The 12461-nt window shown below is 48.5% G+C and overlaps 1 protein-coding gene across 1 annotated transcript in view; it reads left to right on the plus strand.

Annotated features, from left to right (window-relative positions):
• The window catches only part of ZMAT4 (zinc finger matrin-type 4), a 315873-nt gene that overhangs the window by 102059 nt on the left and 201353 nt on the right, over nucleotides 1–12461 (plus strand). The window contains exon 3 of the mRNA XM_075997234.1: nucleotides 8227–8316. Within this exon, the coding sequence (XP_075853349.1) occupies nucleotides 8227–8316 (90 nt within the window). The remainder of the gene's footprint in view (nucleotides 1–8226; nucleotides 8317–12461) is intronic.

Consider the following 12461-nt stretch of genomic DNA (forward strand, 5'->3'; position numbering starts at 1 on the left):
ACCCATTAACCGCCGTGAGAGTTGTATTTGACTCACTCTAGTTTTGACCCCGGGGGCAGCGTGAAGCATGTATTAAAGTCTTGCTTGTACGTGTCCTTATTGTTACGATTAATGTTGACTATTTAAATCTAAAAATGTGGATTAAATGAAGTCAGTCAATTTTGTTTTTCTATCTGTATTAACCTTTAAACTACACTTGCAGTCTTTTTTTTTTTTTTTTTTTTTTTGAGACAGAGTCTCGCTTTGTCGCCCAGGCTAGAGTGAGTGCCGTGGCGTCAGCCTCGCTCACAGCAACCTTAAACTCCTGGGCTCAAGCGATCCTCCTGCCTCAGCTTCCCGAGTAGCTGGGACTACAGGCATGTGCCACCATGCCCGGCTAATTTTTTCTGTATATATTTAGTTGACCAATTAATTTCTTTCTATTTATAGTAGAGACGGGGTCTCGCTCTTGCTCAGAGCTGGTTTCGAACTCCTGACCTCGAGCGATCCGCCTGCCTCGGCCTCCCAGAGAGCCAGGATGACAGGCGTGAGCCACCCCGCCAGGCCTACTTGCAGTTTGTATTGTGTCTTCGTAATGAAACGCTGCGGCCCAAGGAAAAGCTTCCGGTGTTTTGTGTGGGAGCCCAAGTGTTGAAAGAGACTTCCCCAGGGTAGTGTCCGTCCGTTCTAGGGTCTGGATTCTTGGAACCAGTGGAGGAATGAACTCCGCCTGGGCCGGGACTTCTCTCCCTCGACAACTGAATCTGCCTGTGCCATGGGGCGGGTGCACAGCAGCGGGGCTGCACCCGGGGTCTCCGCTCCGGACCCGCTGCGGCAGCCCTCCCGTCTTCAAGAGCTGGGCTCTGCGTGCAGGTGTCCTTGCTCGGACGGCCTCTGGTCGGCGGGCTCCCTCCCTGCGCTCTGACTGGCCCTGCGCCGGGGGGTTTACAGATGGACGTAGGTGGGTGACGCTTTGGACGCCACTTTTAGAATGCGGCAGGGTCTGTGGCAACAGTGGCTTCACAGGTACACAGACTTCTGCGCAGCTGTCTCCGCGAATCAAGGGTCTTGGGCTGTTGCTCTGAGGCCGCTTTGGTCTTTGCTTCACGCGCACAGTCGCTCAATCGGAGAGTCTTCATTGAGCGCCGACTGTGTGCGGGGCGTTGCCATAGATTACGGGGATGCGCGGTGAACCGGCCAGGTGCCCTCCCTGTTCCCTGAGAAGTTTCAAGTTGAGCGAGTCCCTTGGTCTCCCTGAGATGCACTTTGCTCATCTGAAGGCGGGACTGTTAGAAGTGGGAAATCTTCAGTGTTGGGATGAATCTTTAAAACTGTGATTTTTTTTTTTCCACTCTGATTATTGGAGTGATTTGATCTCTTAAGGAATCTGGAACATTTAGAAAAGCATGCATAACGAAGTTTAAAATCATCTGTAATCCATACAAACAACGTTAATCATTTGCCATGTTTCTTCCGAGACCTTTGCCGTGTGTAGGCATACGTATACGTAGGTATGTGCACGTACACATTTTTGTGTAAACATTTGACATCATTATATTCTGATTTGAAACTGTCTTTTTTGAAAGTACTGTTTTCTCTATCTATATATTTTATGTCATTGAACATTCCTATTATGCTTTCTCATGGCTGTTTGACAGTCTGTCATATAGATACATCATGATATTTAGGGCATTTATTTATTTATTTTAGGGCATTTAACTTATTTTCCCATTTTTACTATTACAAATAAATGGTTCCTCAAGATAAATTGCTTCCTCCAGATAAATTCATAGACGTAAGATTGTTGAATCAAACACGTTTTTGCTTCTGAGTATATATTGCAAAATTTCTATCCAGGGAGCTTGTATCATCTTACATGCCTGTTGGCCATGAACAAGAGAGCTAGTTTTCTTGCATCTTCACCAATATGGACATGTATATTTTGTAAATTCTTGCCAATGTGATGGGCGAACATACATATTTTTAAAATTTTAAAATTGTAAAGTAGCACTTGGATGAAGTTTTTATATGCCTTTTTAGCTATTTGTATTTCTACAATTCCTATTTATATCCTCTATTTTAATATTGTTTCTTTCTGAATAAATTTGTGAGAGCACTTTTTATCTCAAAGGTGTTAAATCATTTTCTTTTACACGTTGCAAATATTTTTCCTACTTTTTGTTTTTTCTCTTACATACAGGTATTTCAGATGAAAAACAATTATTTCTTTCATAGCCAGGTCTATCCGTCCTGCTTCTTTAGCTTCTTTGCTTAGAAAACTATTCAATCACAAGGTTAGATATATTTTTCTAGCTTTCTTTTTGGTTCCTAAATTATTCAGTTTATTTTGGGGCTTTTTGTTACATTTATTTGTCTATTTATTTTGCCACTAAAGCCACAATGTATTTGTTCTAGTCTTTCATGTGTAAGATCTCCAGTTTCTTTTTCTTTCTCTTTATCTTTTCTCTTTCCCTTCCTCCCTCCCTCCCTTCCTCCGTCTCTCCTTTCCTTCCTTCTTTCTTTCCTTCCTCTTTCTTTCTTCCTTCCTTCCTTCCTTCCTTCCTTCCTTCCTTCCTTCCTTCCTTCCTTCCTTCCTTCCTTCCTTCCTTCCTTCCTTCCTTCCTTCCTTCCTTCTTTTCCTTTCTTTTATTTCTTTTCATTTTAAGCCCATTTCCGCACATTCTACAGATTGTCTCACTTCTGACTTCTCCATGGATCTGCAGTGTCGATTCTGTTCTTGAACTGTAAGAACTTCAAAATTAAAGGATGATATTTTAAATTTCTTACTTTATGAACCCCGACAGTATCATCTTATAAACAGTTGTCTTAGCTTATCCCTTGGCTTTTACCCTCAGTTCATATTTTCTTGAATTAAATGACACAAAACACGTGCCATTTAAAACTTTCTTCTACTTGCTGTAGCAAGTGTTTTGCAAATAATTGCTTGGCTTCTCTTCCTTGGAAGGTTTTCAGAAGACGCCTTCTTTTCTCTCCTGTGACTTTTTTCACAGGCGCTGTTCACCCTTGGCAGGGCAGAGAGGCCACTAAGGCCTGGCCCCGTCCCCACCGTGTGTGGTGTGGCCTTGGATTCTTTCGTGGTCTACCTGGATCCTTACAGGGCCTTCTGACCCGGTTTCAGCGCTCAGTCCCAATCACAGGCCGCGTCAGCGTAACCCGGTGGCCTGGGCAAAGGCCCGGAGCCTGGCGGCCGGCAGTCCGGTGGAGCAGTCGGGTCTCTTCCTTCTTCTGTGTGTTCGTGAGGGTCTTCTTCAGGGACTGGGCTTCTCTTCCTGCAGTTTCAGTTGGCACGTCCTTCACTCTAGGTACAGGGGGTTTCTGTGCCCGTCCTGCCTCCCGTGGGGACGAGGGAAGATGCTTCGGTTTGGGAAGGAGCCGCAGCCGTCAGAGGTTTGTCTGCGAGTAACTCCGCCCCCTAGCGAGGCTGTGCTGTGGCTTCTGCAGGGCCCACCCCGGGGTCCTCAGTGACGGGACGCTAAGCGGGGTCCTGCCGGGACGCCCCTCCTCCCAACCCGCGCCACGGAGCCCCTGCCTCGCCCGAGCCGGCCATTCCCCGGCGTCCCCCGTGAGTTAGAACCCTGGTGTCTGCTGTCCTGTCTCCAGTGGGCCCCTCTTCAACCCAGAATGACCTCAAGAGAGGCGGCATGTGAGGCCCACCCTTCTGCAGTCATCGGCCGGTCCGGGTTTTCCCTGTTTCTTGCGGTCCTTGGCATCTTATTTGAGCTGGTTTCCGGAAGAGGAGGTATAATCCGATGCCTGGGATGGAATGAGATGGCGGAAGACTTGTCCAGGGAATCAGGCATGGGCCCTGAAGCCTGTCTGAGATAACCCCTGTCCTGCCAGCCTCACGCTTGTGATCTGAGGATGAGATTGAGACGCTAAAAATGCGGAAGGACTTTGAAGTCTGCTCAGAGCATTATGCAGATGCAGAGTGGCTTTGTTATCCCCACATTTTGTAAGACCAGAAATGGGTAGCCTTGTTGGAAGCAAGTTTGAGTTGTGAACTTTCCCTGAGGCGTGTGCGACGCGGAGCGTGGTTATTTAGGTGGGGCACAAAGGCTTTCTATCTATGTCTCGCCTCCTTCTTTCACAGCCATGCATCTGAAATAGAGGTTTGTCTTGCTCTTTATCTCCCCGAAGAGAAGGCTGGCCTGAATTTCCATTTTAGACCGTTGCTTTGAGCGCCAAGAGATGGTTTCAGCAAAAGAAACTAATCTTCGGATAAGTCTGCCCCTAAACAATGCCTGGGATCAGGGGCAAAGGCTTTAATTAAGATGGAAGAGTGGGTAATTTCTGGCCTATTTGGGAAGCTTAAAGTTGATTTGGTTTGAATGAACGTAATGACTTTTTGCTTAAAATGCAAATATTAATGCAAGAAAGAGCCTGGGATTGACTCTCGGCCCAATTGGAAGAGATTGTTATTTCTTTTTCTTGTTAACTTCTTTTTTTTTATGTCTTTTCCCTTAAAGTAATAAAGGTCCTCCTCCCTCCTGAAACGCTAATGTACAATTTAACATGTGGGGTATTTTTTTCCTCCTTAAATTTCTTTTGGCTTGGCAGTTGCCTATCTTTTCAGAATTCTTAAAAGCTGTGCAAGTTTTAGGCACTCACGGATCTTTGAAAAAAAATAGTAAGGGTTTGTTGTCGTTTGCGTTTGTTTGGGTGATGTGAGAGCAGGGTTCAGATGTGTCTTTCTTCCAGGCCCTTCTCAGTGTTGTGGCGTGAGCAGCTTTGGCCTCTGCTCCTACACAAAACGGGAGAATGACGCATACTTACCATGGCGCTTGCACGTCCCCAAATGAAGTTTTAAAACTTGAAGTATCATGTATTGCTCTTAGCTCCTGCAGCACCAAGAGCTGCAATGAAAAAACACGTTTTGAATGTTGATTAAGGCATTAACAAGGGCAGATGGGAAAGCGGTCAGTTATACCAGTGTTTGTTAAAAGCAATTCTGATCAGTGATGCTTTCAGCGATTATAATAATTTCGGGTAAAAAGTATGCTTCATGCGAAATTACAATGGCTTAAGCATTGCCAAGTTATTATATTTATGTTGCAGGCAAATTTTGTTCTGGAAATAAAAGATGGCAACTACCCGTACTCCTTTCTATTCTAATAAGTGATATGTTTTTTTTTTTTTTTTCCTTTCCTTTCCACTGGTCATTGTTCTTACTTACGAACTTTTGTGTGATGGTAATCACAGCACCCGAGCAGCTTTGAGCCTAGTGGTCTTCCGACATTCATGGTACAGAAAGGTCTTTTCTCCAGTTCTCCACTCAACGGGACGCCCCTGGCGGCCTCAGCCTGTCCCCGCAGTTGCACGTGCGCTGGGCTGGCTCCCCGAGTCTGTCCCTGCCGGGTGATGCCGCAGTGGGCGTCTTGCTCCAATTCCATCTTCACTTCCTTCTGCTGGGGAAGGTTGTGTATGTGTGTGTGTGTGTGTGTTTGTTTAGAATAAATTGAAAGGAGTGAGATGGCTGTGCCAGGTTTCAAGGAATTTCTAGCAGGTGAGGAGCAGGGAGGAGCCAGCGGGAGGAAGACGTGCAATGTCGCAGAGACCTTCATCTGGGGAGGAAGAAGAGGGCTGCTGGCGGGTCTCCGCCCTCAGGTGCTGCAGGCCCAGGTTGGAGGCGGGGACGAGCTGTGAGCGCCGGGAACCATCTGCCGGGAACCTCTTTCCCTTTGCCAGTCAACCTAATTTGGAAGCAGCTTTGAGTTTGAATCAGACTAGCTGGGAGTGTGACTGCACACTCCTCCCGCTTAAAAGTCTGTGGATTTTTACTTCCTGCTGGAAGCCACAGGCAGGGAAGGGCTGGGGCCGGGCCCAGGCAACCTGGAGAAAGCGACGGGAGGGAGGGAGACGCCCCGGCAGAGGGGAGATGCGGTCGGTCGCTCATCCCAGAGTCAGGCGGCCTTTGCCGGAGTTCTGTTTTTCTTCCCTCCTCGCCCAGGCAAGCAGGCTGCCCACAGCGCAGTCAGTCCTTCTGCCACCAAACTGGCGGTGGAGGGAGAAAAGCAGGTCTGCGACGATCCAAGTTGCTAGGGAGCCTCAAACCAGATGTCTCAACCCTGGCAGCCTCATAGAGCTTGCCATCTCTTTCCCTGTTCTTTTCAGCTCCTGGGCTCTTACTGGTTTCGTCAGACTGCCATGAAATAACTCGGTGGCCTCTGCCTTAACTAGGAAGTCTTTTCTCAAAGGAACGGAATGCTTTAGGAAAGAGAAAAACAAAGGAATAAAGCAAAACAAAATAAAACAGCCACCGGTCAGGCCGCATGATGAGATTTCCGATTTTGCCATGACTCTGTCCCCCGGGAATGCAGAGCTTTGAGTCGATGGGTGTCGCAGGGATGGTGATAAGAAGTTCTCCTACTTAACAAATGCAGAGCTGAAAATCCACCGCAGCACATCTGAGCTCACGCTGGCACCACTCGGTCTCCTCCCAGTTCCCGCCGGCGTGGGCTGCGGGCACCGGCTCGGGCTGAGTCTGTGGTCAGCGTCTTGAGGGCCAAACGTTTCCTTTCCGTTCTTTCGACTGCAGCAGCATTCCTGATGTTGCCACGGCCCCTTACCTCCGAAAAAACCCCAGCAAAATGGTAGGAGACATACACGGATTTTAGTAATTAGCATATTTATTTGCAAAGAGGAAAATGCTAGCCTGCGCCGTGTCATTTTCAAAACCAGGTAGAAGCTGAGTGATGGCGACTTGTCTGGTACATGCATAACCACCAGGCCCTCTGTTTCTCTGTCCTGCCAATCTTCCAGGCGAAACGGACTCCGGATAACCTTTAATTAAAACCTGCTCTGTAACCTAGAAATGGCTACAAGTGTTGACGGCGTAATTCAGAATCACACGTTAGTACTTTTATATATCCGTAAACATTTTTTCGTGTCCCATTGGCACTTTTAAGCCCATTTAAAGACCTTAAAGGTGTTCAGGGACTGTTTAGAGGCATGATCTTCTTGCTGTAGGCAGAGTAAAGGAATTAGAAAAGTGATGAATGAGGAAAGTGGACAAGAAGGATTTGCAATATATCCTGTAAACAAGATGCAACGTGCTGAGTGTCCTCTGCAAATCCCTTCGCCTTTGTGGTTGTAAACCTAAGGCATCATCCAGGAGATTGGCAGGAGCTCGGTCGTAAACAAAGGCAGAGTGGGACAAAAGCCTCGGCAGCAGCCCTGTGGGTTCGGCGTCGGGCGCTGGTGCGGTCAGCAGTCGGTGTTTAGCACTGTGCAGATGCAATGCGCCGTGTGTACTGTCTCTTCTGATTCTTACGGCACCTAAATAAATACTGTGATGATTCGTTTTGTGCATGGAGAACATGTGGCTCATTTTGGCTATGAACGCGCTCCAGTAAGCGACTGGCCTGGTACCGTAACACAGCAGAAGGCTGGAGGGCTGGGACTGAGCTTCTGAACCTGTGAGGAGTCTCTTAGTGCCCTTCCCTCTGCCATCCTGCCGCAGGTACAAACGTGGACGTTAGAACTGTCGTGTTCCCAAGCGTTAAACGCATTGGGAGGCTGGCTGGGCTCTCAGTTGAGCAAAAGAAGAAGAAAAAATGCAACTGAGAGGGCATCACTTTCTCCATGCTGGGAGCACAGCCAGAAATCAATAGCCCTGCCGACTGAGAAGCAAGGGCACCTTCATTTACTCGCACGCACCTGCCCACTTGCAGGTAGCTTGGGCTCTGGTCACCCCCAGACTTGCATACAGTATCCTTTGTTTGCTCCTGCTCTCTGACCTTAGGGCCTGCCTTTTGGCAGCTTGTTAATGCAGCTCAGGCATGGGAGAGTCGCAGGAAAGTTTGTACTGGGGACACTGCGTGTACCCAGCTCCCCGGGAGCTGCTGCCCCAGATCCTCAGGACAGAGCAGCAGGAGCGAGAAAAGATGATGCGGCCTCTGTTCTCATCACAGTGAACCCTTATGTTGTTTCCTCTGCCTACTTGTTCTTACTTTTGAGGACAGTTAAATATAGTGCAGGACCCGCTCTAGGCTAGAAGATCCCAATGTTTTGCTTTATCGCTGTGTTTTCTTATCCTGAAATTGTATATGGCTTTATGACCTTGGGCAAGTCACTTAACCAGTCTGAAACTACCTCCCACACATGGAAGTGTTTCCAACTGAAAACACTTTTTTTTTTTTTTTTTTGCATTTGTGGTCACTGGCAAAGTTGCGAAGGATTTGAAGTGGCTTCTCGTTTACAGTGTCTGCTTCTGCTTTTCCTTCCCAGAGTCGAAAACATGCCAGCAAAGTCCGATTGTATTACATGCTTCACCCCAGGGACGGGGGATGCCCTGCCAAGAGGCTCCGGTCAGAAAATGTGAGTATCTGGCACTTGCATGATTTGTTCTGATTGCTGAGAACTTTGCAGATGGAAGAATTGTAGTCATGTCCAGATCAGTAGAAGAGCTAAGTAGAAATGGTTCTCATTAAATAGTGCAGAAAGTATTACAGGTATCAAGGTTTGCTGGGTTTTTTTTGTTTGTTTGTTTGTTTTTTTTGCTTCCTGCTGGAACTTGCCATACAGCGTGGGGGGATTCGATGACATTGCACTAGGACCACGTGGAGGGGATGCACAAGGCTGGGTGAAGGGCGACAAGGACCAGCAGATGACAAAGTATTCGGAAGACAGGACCTAAGGGGCAAACCTGTTGGAAATATTAGATACTTTGCTTTTTACTTGTTTTATTTTTCCTGTGGTGTGTAAACCAGAATGCCTGCTCGTTAATTTATAATGAAGAGACTGTGTAAAAAAAAAAAAAATACTTAGGCTTCTTCATCAGCATTCCTCTCCCTGAGGGAGCATTTACTTGGGAAGACAAATGACAATTATAAAGTTGTTTTGAGAATGCAAAGGGAGAGCAAAGGGGGATTTCAGCCAGGCCAACGCAAAGACCGATAAAATAAATATTCCTTCCTCCCAGCAGGGGCTCCTTTTCCTAATGAGTGGAATATGCATATCCACCAGCTGCCCAGGCCTTCATGATAAACACTGCGGATTAAACGGAGAAATCCTTGACCCTCTGAGCTTGGAGCGGGCCGTGGGCGTAGGATTTATACCCCGTGCTGTCACTTGTGTTGCGATCTTGTGTTCCTTCTGCCACTGTGTAGGTGGCAGTCTCCTTTGCTTATTAAAAAAATATGACCGCTGAAAGAAATTTTACAAAACCCGTGCTTGTGTATTTTTCACAGGGATACAAAGTAAAAAGAAGGAAAAACAAAAAAAACTGGCCTATGACCAAAGGCTGTGCACATCAGGGCTGTGTTTTTAACGAATTCCAGGCATGCCTCTCGGCCTTACAGAATGAGCTGTTCACACGCAGGCCGATCGGATCGGACCTGCCTGGGTGCAGGCAGCAGCGTTTATAGCTTGTTGGGGGCAAAAGATGCCGTGAAAACTTTGCAAGCTGTTGAGAGAGGGGGCTGGGTGTAGTTCTTTGAGCCCTTAGCTTTAGGCTTTTGGGCAAACAGTTGACCTCTTGGAGCCCCCAGTGTTCTCGATCGTTCTCAGGGGGTGCATGTTAAGAGCAGCGGTGGGCGGGAGGGGCCTGCTGCACGCCGAGGAAGCAGGTAAACTCTAGCAAGACGCAGACGTGCCTTGAAATCCATGGCACAGTGAGGGAGATCAAGGCCCTATAGCACAGTAGCTGTGAGGTCACGCTCTGAGTGTTCATTCACATTCCGCACAGAGAGCCATGGAGAGGGACAGCAAGTGGAGCTTGATCTGGGCAGGGCAGGTGTCACTGGAGGGCTGGCGTTTGAGCTGGGCTTTGGGGGCAGACGTGGATTTTACCAGGTGGAGGCGGTAGGAGTGAGGAAGGAGGAGACCAATTGTAGGTGCATTCCTATAAAAAAAAAAAACTCATGAAGCCACAGGAGACTGGCCTAAGTCTGTGTGTACGTAACCTCAGGATCCTGTGGCTGCAGTGGGACCATGCTTTCTCCACCAGAAGAGTATCTGCTAGCGGGAAAGCAGCACTGAAATGACCCAGCCATGGTGCCTGGGTCCCTTCAACCAACAGCCATTTAGAGTCTTACCTTCGTGGCCAGAAATGATGGGGGTTCACCACCCCTCGGCAGTCTGTCTTCTGTCCTCTCAGGTTCTAATCATGGTGTTGGCGCTTGTATCTCGGCTCCTGGGGAGGGCTCAAAGTGGCAAACAGAAAGAAAGTTCTGGGTCTCAAGCTGGTGGTGTATTTGTAGAGACTCAGTGGACATGGTCTTTGCCCCTCTGGCCAGGTCATGCCACTCAGGCTCTGGTTCCTGCCGGTCATCTTGGGGACAGTGCATGGAGCGGAAGATGTTTGGATTTTAGAGCGAGAAGCATTTACAAGTGATCTCCATTTGAAGTCCCCCTTGCAAACTTTTTCCCTCTACTGTGTCCTGGGTTTTGGAAACTTTGATCTGCCAATGATTTATTTATCGAACAATTTTTCCGTAGCTTATGAATCACAGTATAAAAGCAAATCAGTAAACAGGAAAAAAGCCACAAGATCATCTTACGCTCTGAAGACGGTAGCTGTGTTGTATTACCCAGGTGCGCATTGCATAGGTTGAATGCGTCACTTCCGCTCAGCATTTGGTATATGGGGCTCACCGTGGAAGCCACACACAGGCCCTCTCAGGGGCGTTGGGAGTGTGCGTCAGTGATCGCGGGCACCAGCTTTCTTAGGTCCAGACTCACACCCAGGGATTGCACGTGGGGTCCGCTTTGCACGTGCAAAGGGGCAGTGGCCGAACCACATACAAAATAGAACTGTGGCCCATGACCTGCAGCAAGCGGTCCGGGAAACCAACCCATTACCGTAGTAACCCGTCCCGGACGCCAGCCTGAGTTAAGTCAGACTCACGGAAAGTCCGCCAGTCTGCCGGGAGGATTGCCTGCCTGTCTCGGTAGCTGGTCTCCGGCCTCGCCATAGCAACCCTTTCCGGCCAGGGCTGGCTTGAGTCCCCCCCGTTTCCCTGGCTCCTCTGCCTGCCTTTGCCTTCCCTCCAAACACTGGGGTCCTGGCCCACTCCCCTGCTGTGGCCAGCTCTGAACACACAGCCTCTGCTTGTCCCCATGTGGGTGGCCCGCATTTATTTCCGTAGGGTTGGAAAGTGGGGGTGGCGTGATGACATCGATAAACGGGGTTAGCACGAGGCCCAGCTGGCGTAACGGGCGTTCAGCGCCTCGTGCCAGAGCACTTTCTGCACGCGTTGTTATTGCTGACACCCTCTCCACCCCCACCCCGTTCTCGGAAGGATGTGACACTTTCTTCCACCTTCCACCTGCCTCTGGGCGGGCGCCCGTCTCCCCTGCTTCCCGCGGCGGGGGCAGGTGTGCGTCCCAGCGCCGCCTGACCGAGAAGAGTGTTTGCATCTGCGTGGATGCCAACAAGGCCAGTGGCTTTGCAAAGCAGAGCAAAAGAGCTCCTGGCTTTCCACACCCTGGCCACAGTGAACCCTGCGCCCAGCCCCACTCACAGTCACTCCAGATTCAATTACAGATGAAGGGAAGCGCCTGTTATTGGTCAAAACGTCTGTCCTTGCCATTCCTATTTCAAGTCATTTGACCTTTTTTGTTGCTTTTTTTTTTTTTTTTCTTTTTAAAACTCAAATCATGGCTGTGTTCATTTTGGGGGCATTTTCAGCTTTGTAAATGTCCCCGTCACATGCTGTTTAGCATACTCATTTGGATCTTCTATTTTTTTTTTTTTTTTAATCCCTGAAATTTCAGAGTAAGACATTTTCCCCTTGAGGCCACAAGAGTAAAATCAAATGCAAAATAAATTTCTGTAGTCAATTGCCTTAGAGGAATTTCTAGTAATCCCTGGAGCATTAGAATCAAAAAGGACGTCAGAGTTTATCTGGTCCATTGAGATTCCCATTTTTCCGCGCAGTGGCCCTCTTATTATCTCCTCGCCTGTGGATAACACGCTTCGGAAAAAAGAAAACTATTTGTTTGGGAAACAGCACTTTTAAGGAAAAAGGCGATTTCACTTTATGCTTTTATTCCCCCCCGATTCTTTGATTTTAAAAGACATGCGCAATCGCCAACGGAAATCTCCATCGGTACTAAGCGGACAGTGTTTTACGCGGAGTTAATGTAACTCCACGTGAAGTGGAGAGGCTTGGCATTTGGTCAGTGTGACCGGCGTCATTACTCTTCACGCTTACACGCTTCCCCTCAGGCCTGAGATACTCTGCGGCGTACGTAGCTCGAGGACCCGAGTGTCACTTTCAGAGGTCCCTAGACATCCGATTCCAGGCTGGAGGGACCGGTGTAATCTCAGCCCTTTCTAGTAAGGCCCACAGAAGCACCACGGCCTGGGCAGACTGGTCAGGCCTGAGATTAAAACCCGGCTCCCCTAAGCGCCATTGCCAGGCTTTTCCCCAGGGACCCTGAGACGTGCGTGTTGTTTTTGGGCCTTGCAGCCGTGGCTGGGTCCACAGGCCCGGGGTCCCTGCTGTTCTGGGCAAAGC

This window comes from Microcebus murinus, chromosome 24, assembly GCF_040939455.1.
Source record: "Microcebus murinus isolate Inina chromosome 24, M.murinus_Inina_mat1.0, whole genome shotgun sequence".
NCBI lineage: Eukaryota > Metazoa > Chordata > Mammalia > Primates > Cheirogaleidae > Microcebus > Microcebus murinus.